The 16525-nt window shown below is 39.9% G+C and overlaps 2 protein-coding genes across 3 annotated transcripts in view; both read right to left on the reverse strand.

Moving 5' to 3' along the window:
* Positions 1–16525, reverse strand: part of MED1 (mediator complex subunit 1) — a 249068-nt gene that overhangs the window by 145240 nt on the left and 87303 nt on the right. The window lies entirely within an intron of this gene.
* The window catches only part of FBXL20 (F-box and leucine rich repeat protein 20), a 67722-nt gene that overhangs the window by 8285 nt on the left and 42912 nt on the right, over positions 1–16525 (reverse strand). For both annotated transcript variants that reach the window (XM_063300629.1, XM_063300628.1), the window contains exons 7-11: positions 15691–15786; positions 14900–15026; positions 12701–12775; positions 9362–9492; positions 188–248 (exon numbers count right to left, since the gene is read on the reverse strand). In XM_063300629.1, coding sequence (XP_063156699.1) covers positions 188–248; positions 9362–9492; positions 12701–12775; positions 14900–15026; positions 15691–15786 — 490 coding nt within the window. The remainder of the gene's footprint in view (positions 1–187; positions 249–9361; positions 9493–12700; positions 12776–14899; positions 15027–15690; positions 15787–16525) is intronic.

Genomic DNA, 16525 nt, shown 5'->3' on the forward strand with positions numbered 1-16525 from the left:
GCTTTTTCCCCTCCATCCCTACTTAAAGCTCTGGAGCAGCAGCAGCAGCAGCAGCAGCAGCAGCAGCAGCAGCAGCAGAATGGTTCCCAAAGCAATACTGAGTGGTTCATTTATGAACCACTCAATCACTTAGACAGCAATCAATAGCATCCGATGGAAAAGGCAGCCTTGGCATCAAAATGCTTACCCGAGCCAGAGTGGTAAAGCCCACATCTGTAAGCTGGGAACACCGAGCCACCTCCAATATCCTGCACAGAAAATAAACAAACATATAAACAAACAGTTTTGCTGTTTAGAGACCATTTCTGAAATCTCAGAAACCCAGTATGAACTAAGGAATAATCTTTAAATCCCCTATTCTAAGTAGATGAGATGGTGAAATTTTCTTACTCCTGTTCCATGGGATTTTAGGTACCAGCAATCCTATCAAGAAAATCAAACACCCATAGAGGAAAGAAATAAAGCTCTATAAACCTCTGAAACAACTCATTTCTTTTTTTTAACTACTTATTTCTAATTTTAATATTTTTACTATGCTTCCCAGCACAGGTGTTGAAGGTTTTTCAAAGACAAAAATTTCCATTCCTGTTTGCTTGCCTTTCTTAGTTAAGGAAACATCTCTAGCTCATCCCTATTGTCAGCTATCCCCTTCTCCAACATATATCACTGCCATCTCTTTTTTTTTTGGTTCCCAACAATGCTTCATATTTGTGGGTCTCAAACTGATCTAATCAAATTTATCTTAATTTATGGAAGAATCAATTTGTTGTTTCTGAACTATAAGCTAGCTTTAGGAAGGGAGGTGGATACTCTTCATTACAGTATAATGAAACTCTGCTCTGTGCAATGATATTTTATGCCTTTTCCCGCAAACATATGGGATACATTCTATAACATGCTTACATGCTCCTACATGGTCCTTTGGACAAAGAACTGGTTACTTACCTGTAACTGGGCTGAGTGGTCTGTGATTTCACACACATGGGTTGTGTGTGTGCACATAGCCCCATTTAGAACCTTCAAGAGCTTACAAATTTGTTTGGAAGGAGCCCCATCCTCACATGTACCATATGACTATGCACAGTTCTCAATGAACCCACTCAGTTCCTAAGACTGACACAATAGACCTGAAGAAACAGTAAGGTCACTTGAGATGAAGCAAGGAAGGAAGGTGCGTTGTGTGAATTTGCAGATGACCTTTGTAAGAACTGCAGTTACAAGTAACCAGTGCTTCATTATTATGGTCTCTGTGATTCACATTTTGGCATGTAAAAGCTTCTTACTTGGAAGAGGGTCTGGATGGCACAAGGTTACCAAAGCAAGGACAACCCTTCCAAAGACTGCATCTCACTGGAAGTTCAAGTCCATCTTTATCTTGAATGAAGGTAGGGGGCTGAGATCACGCAGCTGCCCACATAGCTTCAGTAGGAGAGGGCTCTACAGAAATGTTGCCAGTGCTGCTGTCACTCTTGATGAGTGCGTGCAGACTGGAAGGGGCAAAGCTGTTTGGCCAGCTCATACAAGCCTTCATGGCTGCTACTATCTATTGGGAGAAATGCTGTGGGGAAATGCCTTCCCCTTTAGAGAGGTCTTGGAAGGCCAAGAATAAACTTTCTTACCTGGTGAAACACGGTTGTATGGCTCAGGTAAAAAGTACAAGCGTAATGGGCACCCAAAGAATGAAGCAGTGTTTCTAGTGGTATTTAGAGTCTGGGAAAAAAGGCAGGCAATAAAATATGTCAAGTCAAGTGGAACACTGAGGCTGACTTTGAAAGGACAGAAAAATAATGGGTAAAGGATTACTTTATCCTTATGAAAAATGAGGATGGGAAAATTTCTTGTAAACATACACTTCTACTCTTGATAAGCTGATGTCACAGCAACCAGAACTGCTACTTTCAAGGAAATGAGATTAATTGGGAGAGTAACCATGGGTTCAAAGAGTATAACACAGAGGGAACCAGGGAGAGGCTCCAGGCCAGAAATAACAGATGCCAGAGCTAAGTTAGCCCTTTCATAAAACACTTTATTAAGTGTGCTAGAAAATAAGAAAAGTATCTTCCAAGAAAGGGAAAAAAGGAAGAGATTGCTTCAAGATATACTGTCAGTGAAGAGAGAATCAAGTCTCATTGTTTTAAGTGAGGGGAAAATATTGAAATGATGGAGCTGATATTGCAAGGGACTGAACTGCTGTTTCTGAGCAGATTTCCATTTAGCTGCAGAGGAAGCCCTTGTGGAAGAGAAAACAACCTAAGTTGCTTTGCCTCATTCCAGAGAGGTTGTGGAAATCAAATCCTCCAAGCCATAAAGCACTGCTTGTTGTCCCATGATGCAAAAAGACTGATCTTGGAGTTGCCTTAATATGACTTGGTGGGGGCCATTGCCAATTATTGCAGTTTCTATTCATAAAAAGCTGTTCTTGTATGTCTAAGGTGAAGAGCAAGGATGCTGTCACTTCCAAGCATAAGGTTTGCCAGGACAAAGATGGATTAATAGATGCATCAATGCTAAATCTGTAATGTAACACGCAAAGAAGGCTAGACATACGCCACCTTATATGTTGATGTACTAAACCACTGGGGAATTGTCTGACATAATTTGGGCAGTTTGGCTACAGAGACACTTTTGGAAGGCTCAGAATACCTTCTGTACTGTGGGTAGCTTGAGTTCGCTGATAACATAAAGCTCTGTGCCTTGACCAAGAACCACAGATGCAGAAGGCCCACAAATGAGTTTCCTCTAAGCACTGATGCGTCGGACATGAGGATGTCCACTGGGAAGAGAGATGTGAAAGAGATACCTCCAGGAAGATTGACTGAAACCAGCCATCAGAAGAAGGATTCCTTGATGCAGGGGAGAGAAAGGAGCTGTCATATGTCTGAGCCCAGAAAAGTAGAACGGAGTACAGGTAGTCCTCATTTAGCAACTGACTCAGACAGCGACCATTCGCAGTTAGATGATGAAAAAGTAACTTTGTGACCAATGCTGGCATTTACGACCTTTGCAGCATCTCTCTCTGTCAGATGTTAGCCATTATAGTCAGTCAGTACACACTGTCCCGTGCCCAACCTGTTTTTTTTCCTCCCCACCCCTCATGGAGCAGAGAAATTGCCCGAGTAAGCCATCTCTTTCTTAGCTGCTTTTCTCCACAGCACAGTGCACCCCTAAAAAGTGCTAATGGCAAGTTAAGAAGCAAAACTCCCTGACCTTAATTAGTTGAGTAGAATGCTGCCTGACACTGACAAGACCCTAATCAGTTTCACACTAAAGGCTTTTGCTTGCCTCCTAAGCAGCTGGTGGCTGGCAGCCTTGAGGGCACTAGGCAAACAGCTGGTACTAGCACATTCCTTTTGATGTGTATTGTGTGCCTGTTTACTCTCTTGTAATCCCTTTCTCTCCAATTAATGTAAATACAAATATTCTCTTCTTGCTAATTATCCCAGTGCTGGGGTGAGCATTCCAAAGGGCGGAGACTGGGGGAAAAGGGCTATAAGAGTTGCCGTTTTACCTGGCTTCCTCATGATTCAAGTTCCAGAAACCTTCCCCATCATTCGGGCTCACCCAGCTGTTTGGGGCCATATCCTTCTGATAATGTAAAGCAAAGGAAAGCTGAAGTAAAATCCTAAGCATGGTTGTGGTCACATGGTTTTCACTTTGCTTGATGACCAAGTTGCCAGTCCCAATCCAGTCACTAAACAAGGACTACCTGTAAGTCTGTAAAGCCTCCAAATATGGGCAAAACATACAACTGACGTCACAGCCATGATTTGGCCAAGTAGCTGAAGAAAAACTTGTAGATTCTGACTCTCGTTAAGAAGGAGGTCTTTTGTGGAAGTCCTGAAGAGTTGCAGCAAGACACAAAAGCAGATCTTCTGATAGTATCTATCACTACCCCTATTAACAGGATAACCTGTAAAGAAGGAAGAGAAGCCTTGTCATAAGTGACTTGGACACCAATGTGCTGGAGGAGCCAAAGGGCTTGAATTATGTAGCAAGATAGCTTGGAATGGGAATATGCATTCAGCTATCTAGTTAGGAACAAAATGATAGCCTGGAAGCAGAGATATGCAAGGAGAGGGCGACTGAATGTCTAACTGTAAAATTGGTAAGCAGATCCATCTACTATAAAATGAAGGAGCACAGTTCCCTGGAAGGAAGCTTTCAAATCCTCTTTTTGTAGGAGGAGGAAAGTCTAGTGATGCCTTAGAAGTTACAGTGCACTTTGGTGTAGAGTTAAAAAAGAACTTAATATGGTAACCTTGCAAAACAATCAACAGAACCCAAATAATGTGATTACAGAAACTCATGGACCTTGAAAGTAATGCAAATAGACCTGGGAGTCTCGTACGGGAGAGCATCAAGGTCAAAGATGCCACTTGAAGCCTTGAGACTAGCTCCTATAGCTCTACTATGCCCAACAAAGAAGGCAAAAGCCCCTAGTCAGAGAACAAGATTGAACAGTTGAGATGTGAACTGGACAACAAATGTTAGCAAGAGAGGACAAAGGAGGGTTGCTGCACCCCCCATGTGCATGCTTCTCCAAATGTCATCAGTCTATATGCTGAATAATCCATCTTCATTGAAGGAAAGGTCCTCAGTTCTAGCCTAAGTGTAAATCAAGTTGAGTAGAGCCAGGCATAGTGATCCAAGGTGATGAAGAAGCTGCAACTTAAGGATCTGTGTTTAATTCTTGCTTGGTAAATCATGCCATTTTTGTCTGAAAACCTAGACTTATCTTATTATTATTTTTATTATTTTATTATTATCCACTTATCCACTGGCAAATGAGATGCAAATTGGACTATTTTCTTCCACAAAAAATTGTGGCATTTCACCATACATGCTTGTTAGCTGGAGGAACAGAGCCCAGAAAATGCTGGACATTCTTCACATATCTTGGTGCCAGCAGTGAGATTATGTATTGTACTGAAACGATTAGAGAAAATCAAACATACATTTTTCTAAGTTAGAAAAAAGCTTGTCTTTGTGGAGTTGCTCTAAGACACTCTTAATAAGAGTCTCATGCAAGAAAGGTTTTCTGAAAAAATCAATATGTCATCCAAGTACACCACTACATATTTCTCCAAAATATCAGAAATTATTTCATTCATGAATTTGGAGAAGACCATGAGACAATTAGTCAATCCCAAAGGCATTATTCTGTGTATTCCAATGTGCTATACTTGGTATCAAAGGCAATTAAACACTCACAGCCCTCTTTCATTCTGATCAAATTATACGTTTTGATTCAAGTCCAATTTAGTAAAAATCTGTGCCTCTGAAGGCAGACCAGAAGATATGAAATAAGCAGCAGTGGGTAGTGATATCTAATAATTACTCTGTTCAGAAGTCTAGTCACGCACAGTTATTTCCCTTAGGGACAAAAAATAAAGGTGCAAATGCTGGAGATTTAGAAGGACAAATAAATCTTGATTTCAAGTTATCATCCAGAAACTCCTTCAACATGGCTAACTCTTGAGTAGACATAAAGTATTGCCTCTTAGCTGGCATCTGGGCTCCTGGCTTCAAATGCATGATATGGTCAAATGCCCAATGAGAAGACAATGTAGTTGCTTCCTCCACTCCCAAAACATCAGCAAATCCTGCATATTTTTCCAGCAAGGAGGGGATTTGGAGAATTATGCTGTGGAGGAAGAATGAGAGTAGGAAGCCTGCAAACTATGTTGTTGACACATTTGAGACAGAAAAGAAATTGTTCTTTGCTCCCAGCTAACATCTGGCTTATGAGTTTGTACCAACCAAGGCTCAACACAATGAAGACATATAAGGAAGCTGTGACATACAGTGGCAAAAATTCTGCATGATCATTTACTGTAGGTAGCAAAGGTGTTGTGCTTGAAGCAGTTGCCTGTCAATTGTTTCCACAAGCACAGGTTTCTTTAACAACTGCATGGACAATTTAAACCAAGTTGCACCATAATCTGGTCTATGAAATTGGCTGTTGCACTTAAATCTACAAGAGCAGAGAGTTTTATTTCAGAACCTGAAGATATATGAAGAGTAAAGTAACAGGGATAATAAAATGCACTTGCCTGTTGTTGGCTGCCTGAGCTCCTCTTAATTGACTGAGGGCCCCTTGCCAAGCTCTTGGGAGCAGAGCTAGCAAAGTTCCTGAAGGTGAGGCTTTGGAGTAATCCAGAGTAATCTATGCAGCCTGCTATTCCACAGATGCAGCACTTCACAGCTGATTCAGAAGTTTGTAGTTTAGCATGCAAGTCTTGGCTAGATGCCCTGGGGCTCCACAGTAAAAACATAAAGCAAGGTCTCTCCTTTGTTTCTCTGCCAAAGAAAGGGATCTTTGGTGAGCCAAACAGTGTGGGCTGTTTAGTGCTGGTGTCTGAGGAAGCCACAGGAAGGAGGGAAGGGGTGATGGGAGGCTGTAAAACTTTCTCCCTTTACTATTTCCTCTGTGCCTCAACTTCTCCAACTGCCTATCAATTAACACAAAACTTTGGAACAGTACTTCAGTTCATCCTTCTCAAACTGGTCAGTTAGAGCAAGATCATTTCACCCCACATCTCTGGTATATAACTGAAAATCTAGTATGCACTCAAGAACCCTGCAGTTGCTCTGTTTCAGCTTGCAAATAACTTATTTGCTGTTCTTCTTGAAATCTTTTCATGAAGGCCTGGCAATGATCCAGCAATGGATCATTGCCTCAATGAGGGGCACAGCCCATATAGATACCACTTCTTTCAGCAGAATCAGAACGTAGAGTATCAGAGGGAAATTCTGCTGGCCAACCCCCATACACAATTCACACTGAGTTGTGAAAATCAAAAATTGATCCTGGGTTCTCCCAAACTTCTCCAGCAAACTTCCATGAGACTGAATAAGTACTGGTTGGGCTGCAGGCCTTTGAACAACTCCTGGCTATGGGAAGGCTTGTCCCAAGTGCTGTGTTGTACCATGGCATTGTATAGGTTATTTGTATATTCACTTGCTTTTGATACTATAACTGTGGTTCCGCAAGTTGTTCTATGCATGCCCTGAGGATCTGATGCCATCTTCAGAATCAAAAGCATGGTTTAATGCCTCTCTAATTAAAGAGTAATGAGGCTTTCCAGATTGGTCTCAGCCGTTCAAGGTAGGCCAGATCAGGGAGAAGATGCCACTAGAACTACTGGAACTTTATTACTGTAGGATATAATAACAAAATCTTAAAAGCTTGCCAGGATTTCCCTCTACCCCTTCTTATATCAAAAAGAATCAAAGCAGGCTTCTCTTCTGAGTTTATCACTCCTTTTTCTCTCCCAGAACTAAGTTGATATTTACTTAACAGTTCTTGCATACTTTCTTCAAAGTTTCCTCTGTACTTCCCTACACAGAGCAAGGAGAAAGGTCCCCAACTGGTGTATCAAGTGATGATGTTGACAGAAATTCTGAATAGAGTGAAGAGGCGTGAGAGGCAATAATTAAGTTTGGAGACATCAATGGAAGCTCCATTAGGGGATGTAACAGATAGAACCCATAGAAGGGACAAAAATCTAAGATCAAATGGCCTCAGCAGACGTAGACCTGACCGAAAGAAAGATGGTGATCTCTGGATAAGAGATTATGTCAGGCTGCAATTCAAATGCACAATCTGCCTTGAAGAAATTGCTTGGAGGAAAAAAGAATCCTGAGAATGAGAGAGAGATGCTTGCAAAACCTGCCTGTCATGTGGTTGGTACTAGGCATGATTGGGTGGTGGAATCAGAAAAGGATATGGAGCCAAAACAAGTTAAGTGTAATGATTTGACTCATTATATCTGTATCATGAAAGGCTTGGTGTTAATAGGACCAGTGATCTGTCTAGAAGAACAGGACAGCGTGGAACCAACCAAAATCAGACACAAGATACCCATTGGAAGTTGCCTGAGCATAAGGAGATCTTGCTAATCTTGAAATGTTTGAAAGGGAAGCTCTTGGTTTTGACTATCCTGAAGGGTAAGAGATGGTCTAGAGGAGCAGATAAAACGACAGTTTGAAACAGGGACCTGTTCCAAATTTCTCCTTCCAAGATCAACAACCATGCCTAAAAACCACTTGTGAGAACTGGGCAGTACAAATTAGAATCAATGATGGAGCCAATGGTAGTAGAATTGGAGAAGACCATTAAGGAGAGAAAATCAAAGCTGTTTGAGCTGTAATTAGGGAAGCACTACAGCTTTTATTTCTCTTGTTTCTTCCTTGAGCTGTTGAAGCAGGCCTCTTAGGAAGCTTTGAACTTCTGATGTGAACCTTGATGGTTATAATGCACAGTAGAGACCTGAGGATCCTCTGTAGGTGATAGAGAATTCAGTTGATCTCTCAAAGAGATGAAGAAGCTGCCAGACAATGTACAGTACATGGTAGGAGGCTTGGAGAAAGACAAGGGGACTACAATAGCTTTGGAGTCTACTGCCCCTAGAGCCTGCATCTAAACAGTAGCTTCTATTTGTAAAGCAACTGGTAAACAGCTGGCAATACTTATAGCAATTTAGTGAGTGATCTTTACTGGGGCAAAAGACCTTCCTTCCCCAAAGTTAGATTATGTGAAATGGGGCCATAATGCCAATGGCCAGGTGCCTGCAATTAGAGCAAAAGTTGTTCTAAACAAGGATATGCCAATATTTATCAAAATGATGTCAGGCTCTTAGTGGACTTGAATTTTGTTGAAGCTTCTTAAACACTTGACAAAGCAGAACACAAAAGAAAAGTATCTTTACTGTACACAAGGACTGAAGTCAATTCAAACAACTGACTTCCTTCTGACAGTTGTGGTTGCTATTCATATCTTACACCCTCTGAAGGTTAAACATGGTCCTTTCCATAGCTTAATGAAAAAAATAATTTACCTTTCCCATGGCCTGTGCTAGGTGATAATTGGTTATTTATATTTTTAACATTCCTATCCTGGGAAACTCTAGCTCCTAATGTTATCGCCTATACCAAGTTGTTCTGGGCTCAAAATGTTCCCAAAATACTTGAAATAGCTTGTTTCACACTTGAAACACATGTTTTACACTCAAAACAGGGGGCTTTGAAGTTGAAACGGTTCAATTTCAAAACATTTTGTGCACTCCTAGTCCTGACGAACCCTAAGGAGGAGTTTTGAAGAATTGTGATTAAAGAAAATGTAAAATTAAAAAAAGAACGGTAAAGTATTAATAATACTGAAATACAGTCGGTTCACAGAAGAACATGCAACACAGCAGTAGCCAAAACTGAAGGGATTCAGCAGGAGCTGTGCCTAGTCACATGGTATGCATGAAGGTAGAGTGCCCATCAAACAATTCTGTAAGCTCCAAAAGGTTCCGAACAGGCACATAACCCACGTGTGTGAGTCACAGAGACCAAAAAGAAGAAGCCTACTTACCTAAGTCTTGGACAATTTTGCCCTAATGCATTCAAGATGGCATCAGTGATGTTGGAACAGCCAGAAGCACACAGAGACTGCAACTTGTGGCATCCTCTACATATTGTAATGAGGCCGTCATCTGTTATTTGCTAGAAAAGGAAAGGGAGTCAATCATTCATAGTGAGAAGCAGGTTTGGGGTGGTGCTGCGTCCAATTTGCTCTGCAAATTCTAAAATTAAATGTTAAAAAGTATTTGTCAGTGAAACATTTGGATGGATGACTATTTGGCAACTATCATGTGAAAAACCAGAATGCCAACTGCATACAATCACAAGTCAGTTCCTTTTTTGGATAAATGTTCCACTTTTGGCATCACCACAGACTGGTTCAGGATACTTTCTTGGAAGAAAAAAATGTACTTCCTCTTCCAGCTTTTTTTATACACACATAAAAACAGACTGTATTTTTAACACGTTTAAAAAAAAAAGGAAACAAGACCAACAAAGCATGGCAGTTCAAAATAAAGACTTTTTTCCAGCTTGTTCTACAAACAAACTTGGAAAAAAAATCATGTACAAGGGCAAATTAAAACCAGATGGATTTATAGACTAAATGCTAATATTACAATTATTTTGGAGGACTTTCCAAGATATTAAAGTGATATTCGTTATATAGCTATGTGGAGAAATAGTTGCCAATTTGAGAGTTTAAAAACATCTAGTCACTGAATGGAGTCAAGCAAAGTCTTCAGAGTTTGGGTATGGAATAAAGTGAGTTTTGCTTTGTGAAATATCATGCCTTTTAGGCTGGTTGTCAGAGGTCAGAGTCTAGGTCATAAAAGTGTACAGCCAAAACAGTATTTTAAAACCCTCCAACTCAAAATTCAAATTATACTAGGAACAAAAACGACAGCTGATAGAAAGGATGAGATATAGAGTACCCACATACGGGATTAAAAAGAAAAGTGCCAGAATGTAAGTCTTAGAAAAACTCTCATTTTAAATGCATTAGTGGGGAGACCTTTATTTGTTTATTTATTTATTTGATTTCTATAGCAACCCATCTCAGCAAGTGTCTCTGGGCAGCTTACAACAATAAAACTATAAAACAGTTAAAACAATTACAATTAAAACAATTAAAATATAAAATAAATACTGTCATGAGCACTGATGGTGAGCAGGAGGGGGCCCCTATCCAGGGGGGGAAAACGCATGCGTAGTAGCAAGGAATTGAGCAGTTATTCAAAGAGACACAGAACAGACCCGCCTTGACTTTTGGGGTTTATCTGTCTGGGTTTTCTCACGCTTCTTCAGTTTGTTAGGATTTTCTATCTAATGTAGCAGTAATAAAACACTAGAGACCTATTCCTCGTCTCAGCGTGGTTCCTGCCTGTTAGGACAAATACAAAATAAATATACATGCTGCCCAACCCTAACCCTTACAGGCCTGATGCCTCTGCTGTCATCAGACAGCTCCCAATCTCACTGGCACTGTACCTGCAAAGAACTTTGCAGTCTTGCCTCTCTCCCTTCTCTCTATTTAGGCCAATTAACCGTGGAGAAGGCCAAATCAATAGTAAAATTAAGGGAATTTTAGAATTAGGGACACCGATCACCAAAATGATATTACTAGTGATCCTGAATTCTATCACCGAATTCGAGATAGCTGTAAACCCTCTACTGCAGGGCATCTATACAACTTAATCTTAAACAAACATAGATGGGCCTTTTCCAGAATCTGCTTTGATGCTCTCCCTTCAGCACTGCTGGCAGGAAGATTTCATGGGACTTATTTACAGAGACTTTGCCCTTGAGGATCCAAGAAGGTAGAAACTCTTGCCCATGTCCTCATATGGTGTCCTTTTTATGATGCCACAAGACGTGCTCTGATCTCTCCAATCATCTCTAAACTTGAGGGTCATACTGATAGATTTGATGTACTTCTTTTTAAGGGGTGCTGATTCTACACCCACATAGCAGGTGGCCAAGTATTTTTTATCAAGTTATACAATTGAGCAAAACTTTTAATTAGATATAATTGTTTCACTGTTTTATTTTTTTCTTTTTTCCTGATAATGAATTGTTGGATTAAACTATTTTTCTTCTATTGTAAAGGCAGGTCAAAGGCCATAATAAAGATATTCTGATTCTGGGGAGAGACAGTGATGGAGGGAACTTGCAGTTTGAAAGAAAGGCATCTGTATATGCAAGGGAAAGGCTCATTATTATAAAGAATAATTTGCCACTTTAATATTGCATGAGCCTACATGTGTGTGGACACACACAAGCACACACACATATTAATCAGTGCTGAAGAAGACTTGCTACCCAATAATTCTACTCAGATGCTGCTTCCATGTTGGTTTTCTTGTGTGTATGAGAAAAGCAGGTGAAGCACCAAGGGATTCAGAAAGTGCAGTATGAACCCTCAACCCTGCAAGTTTGGATGGCATGTTTGAAATCTGGGGAACACCTAGGAATTTTGTAAAATGGCTTCTAGGGGAACTTGTCTATTCACAAAATAGCTGCCTTGGAGAGCATAATCAATTAAAAAGGATTGAGTTATCAGGCAGGTACCTGCTATCTCTTTACCTCCCAATCTACCTTTATCCTTTTTCTGGTCAAACAGATACATCTGGAAGCAAACTAGTAGACTGCAGTCATCTATCATATTTATGGGGGCCATTGGTGACTCAAAGGTATCCTTGGAACCAATATAATGCTGAAAGACTAATGCTTCGCTTTGCACTATGCCACTCTGCCCCCTGCCCCGGACACATATACACACACAAGGATGTATATAAAAAAAGCTCACGTGGGCAGAAAACCTGAAGGGTGCCAAAGGAGATATGGACATTAAGAGGTTGTGCCAGTGTTAACCAGGTTTCCTAACCATGCAGATGGTTGGCCAATTAAGTAATTCCCTGATTTGCTCCTAAACCTACTGTGCTTCAGGCTTGATGCATTTTTTCCTTAATGGTCCTCACAATTCAGAATCTGAAGGGATCAAGCCCCAAACAAAACAAAACAAAACAAATGGCAGGGGAAAAAGTCATATCTGTTCTGATCATGGTAAGAAAATCAACTGCCTGATTCAAAATGCTAGTTGAACTAGGATAGTATAATATACAGATTTTTACCTGTACATCCCACTCCCTCCAGCTCATCTTATAGCTCACATTTTTAAACACCTTCCTATCCCCCATATTTTTCTACTATAAAATAAAATAAACAGCCACTCTGCTAAGCCAATTGTGATAACATCAAACATTGAATACGATGTGGGAATAGATAATTTACAAAGCTGCCACGTTATAAGAAAGAGAAAAAGATGGATTTATAAGGGCCAACTTCTTACCAAGCATGTTTGCAAATTCAAAGTCACTAATTCAGGACAGTGTGCACCAATGTATTTGAGAGCTTCATCTTCCAGCTAAGAGGAGAAGGACAGAAAAGGAAAAAATAGACAATTTCCCAAGTCTCTTCACTGTACTTTTCATTTATAGCATGAGTGGGCAATGTATAGTCAATCCTGTTTTTCTTACTCCTGCCCCACTACAGATCATGATGCTGTAATTCACAGCAAAACCCAGCAATTTGGTGGCATAGTTCAATATTGACAACAAAACTATTTTCCTTTCATTGCCCTCCTTAAAAAAAAAAAGCGACCCACCCAAATGAAGCTGCAAACATTGTTATGTCATTGAATCATTGCTATGCCTCCTGCAGCCCTTGAAATTTTGAGTGTGTGTTACTTAAAATATACACAGGTACACCTCGCTTACTGACTGCCTCATGCAGCATCTTTTTGAAGTTATGACAGTGCCGAGAAAATAACTTTGTGGCCAATGCCCACATTTATGACTTTCACAGCGTCTCTCTCTCAGTCACATGTTTGCCATTACAGTCAGTCAGTGTGCGTTGTCCTGTGCCTCACCAGTTCTTTTTCTTTTCCCATTTCCAGAGCAGAGATATTGGAGAGGAAAGGATTATAAGAGAGTAAGCCGGTACATAATGGGGCTACACATAAAAAGGAAAGCGCTAGTGCTGGGAGCCCTGAGTGTGCTAGGCAAACAACTGGTGCTAGCACATTCCTTTTCATGTGTATTCCCCATTGTGTGCCGGCTTACTCTCTTGTAATTCCTTCCTCTCCAAATAATGTAAATACAAACATTAATTCCCTTCTTGCTAATTACCCCAGTGCTGGGGTGAGCATTCCAAAGGGTGGGGAAGTGGGGAAAAAGGAAAGCTGAAGCAAAATCTTTAGCACAGTCATGGTCATGTGATTTTCCACTTAATGACTGAGTTGCCAGCCCCAACTGTGGTCACTAAACAAGGACTACCTGTATTACACAAACACCAATTAAGTATAACTTCTGGCTGCAAATGAATTCTCCATCTCTGCTCTATGGGTATAACAACAAATGCTATCACTGGCATAACAGGTCTCAAAAATAGGAGTGCAGTTTTAGAATTAAGGGCTTCAAATCACATTTTATTTCAAAGAGTAAACAAAGATGTTTTCCATAAAGCAAAAAATGCACATATATTATTTTTGCTAATATGCTACACATGTTGCTGCATCGAGAACAGATGACAAATAATTAAGACCCTTAATGCCATCAATATTTTTCTTAGAATGCCATACATTTAAAAAAACTGCTCATATTATATTTAAAAAAGAATTGGAATCTAAAATTAAGACTGCATTTGCTAAACCTCTCAATGATCGTCCCTTCCTTTATAGTTTGTACTGATACTTCTTGGGCTACTTGAACAGAAGTATTAATGACTTAAATGTGCCCAGTAATGTCATACTATTTAAGTTTGCACAGGAAGCATCAACACAATTAGTAAAGGAAAAAAATCATAGTTAGACAACCTATTCACTATTCAGTTTTGAACTTGATCATATCTGGCAAAATCTCGGTAAACTGGCCAAATTTGTCTTGGAAATACAATACATTAACCTTCCCCAAACTGGTACCTGTGGACATGCTGCCTCAATTCTCAGAATTCCCAGCCAATACAGACGATGCTGACTGGGCATTTTAGAAATTGTAAGCAACGTATCTGGAGGACACCTACTTGTATAAATCTATGATATACAGTAGAAATAACACTCAGCTTTGTCAATTCTCATACACCTACACTCTCCAGTAAAATGCATACAACTGTAAATCTGGCATGGAAACACAAATAATTGTGGTAGTTGGTTTGCGACCCAACCCCTTGAACAAAGGCAGTTGTTCTACGGCCAATATAATAAGCTTCCCAAAGCCCTGCATCATAAGCTTTATATTTGTATAATTGAGTAAGAAGTACAGTAATGCTATGACTTAAAGAACAAATTATAAATCACTATTATAACAGTTTTGGATAGACTGAGATGACAAAACAAAATAATACATAGATGAATAATCTTGTATCTTTAGCATTATTCTAAAGTCTCATATGTGAGTCATGAGACACTGCCCTTTGTCTACATGAAACAAATCAAGTTCAGCCAACAGTTTTGCACCTTCTGTTGCACTTTCAGTGGAGACTTATACAGTACCTGTGTGCAGCCTTTAAGAAACAGAGCTTTGAGTCCACCACAGCCTCTCACCAAAGCTTGGATGCCATCTTTTGTCACTTGATCACACCATGAGATATTGAGCTGCTCCAGTAGAGGGCACCCCTCACTGGGAGGTGAAAGGGGATGGGCACAGAAAGAACATGCAGGTAGATGTGTTAACTCTAAAGATAAACATCTTGTTTCAGGAACCAAGAGATGTTATCCCTTGCTTATGCTTATTGCTCTAAATTGTTAACAGCTTTCTTCCCTGCTGCAGCCTTAATAGACAACCCAACTGAAAGCTATAGCTGGAACAACCAGGATATAGAAGTAGGGCTGGAAGAAAGGGATTGGCACGTTTTTGCATCCTGCCATTAGGGACCTGAGACAGGACAGTACCTCTGATTTGACTGATAGTTCTCTCTTTGTATATTTCCTGTAACATTCCCAATGTAAGGCTTGCTGATCATGGCTGCTGAAAGGCATATCAAAAATCCCAGACTTAGGGACTGTCCTATAAGAAAACAGCCTACTAGCAGACGAAAAGTCATCCTGTGTCCCACATATCTGAGTCTCACAAGCTACATTAACTACAAAAGAACCACATATTTCTCCCTTCAAGTTATAAACTGGGCCAATTCCAGCACTATCAGTAATTCAGGCACATTGGACAGGAAGAGAACAAATGCATCACAAAAGCATCTGACATATTTAAGTCAGAGAAAATCACTGAGTCTACATTTATTAACATAATTCAAGCAGCTAGTTTTATGAACAATCTGAACACTCACCTCAGTGCTTTGAGGGACAGGTTGGTTACTGATGTGCAGGAAGCTAGATCAAGATGCCGTAGCTTTGAGCAAAATTTACTAAGGCTAGTACATGTACTGGAAGAAAATAGAATACCCACAGGTTCATTGTGCTTTTATTAAAAAAAAATAGGAAAAAGCATTGGAGACATTTTCAGATGGATACCAATAGCTAATTCTAGCAGTTAAAAGATATTGTGCTGCTATTCCATCTTACCTTCCTCAATGATTTTCTTTTAAGAAATAAAAACAGAAATGGTTGAAAATATTGGGAATTTACAAACAGGAGATGACACTAAATAGACCTCTGTAATATTCTGTACCTAATTTTAAACAGAACATTCATCTCTCATTCCCCAAATGGTAAAACATTCAAGTTTTTGATGTAGAAAAAATCCAGGCATCTCCCTAGGGAAGAGAAAGTTCTATTTTAGGCTATATAAAGAAATGCAGAGAACAAGCAACATGAGCTTGTTTTACAAATAATCCAAAGTGAGATAATCAGGATTCTGCTCAATTAAATTTACTTTTAATGAAAGTGCATGTATATTTTAAATTTATAGTAAAAAAAACCCTATTAGAAAACTGGTAAGTCACAATTGGTTCTTTCAAACCGTGTGGCATGTCAGCCTCTGATGTCCTGCTTAATCAAAAAGTGCACACAGACCCCGGGTAGGGTAGATGTAGGCCATATAATTCCCTATGTTGTTATGGGTAAGGGTAAGGAGATTAAGGTGAGCCCCACCACCAATTTACTCTAATCCCACCCCAATATCCTTCCTCAATCATGGAATAAGAAATAAGAGTATTACATGAA

This window comes from Candoia aspera, chromosome 4, assembly GCF_035149785.1.
Source record: "Candoia aspera isolate rCanAsp1 chromosome 4, rCanAsp1.hap2, whole genome shotgun sequence".
NCBI classification, from domain to species: Eukaryota; Metazoa; Chordata; class Lepidosauria; order Squamata; family Boidae; genus Candoia; species Candoia aspera.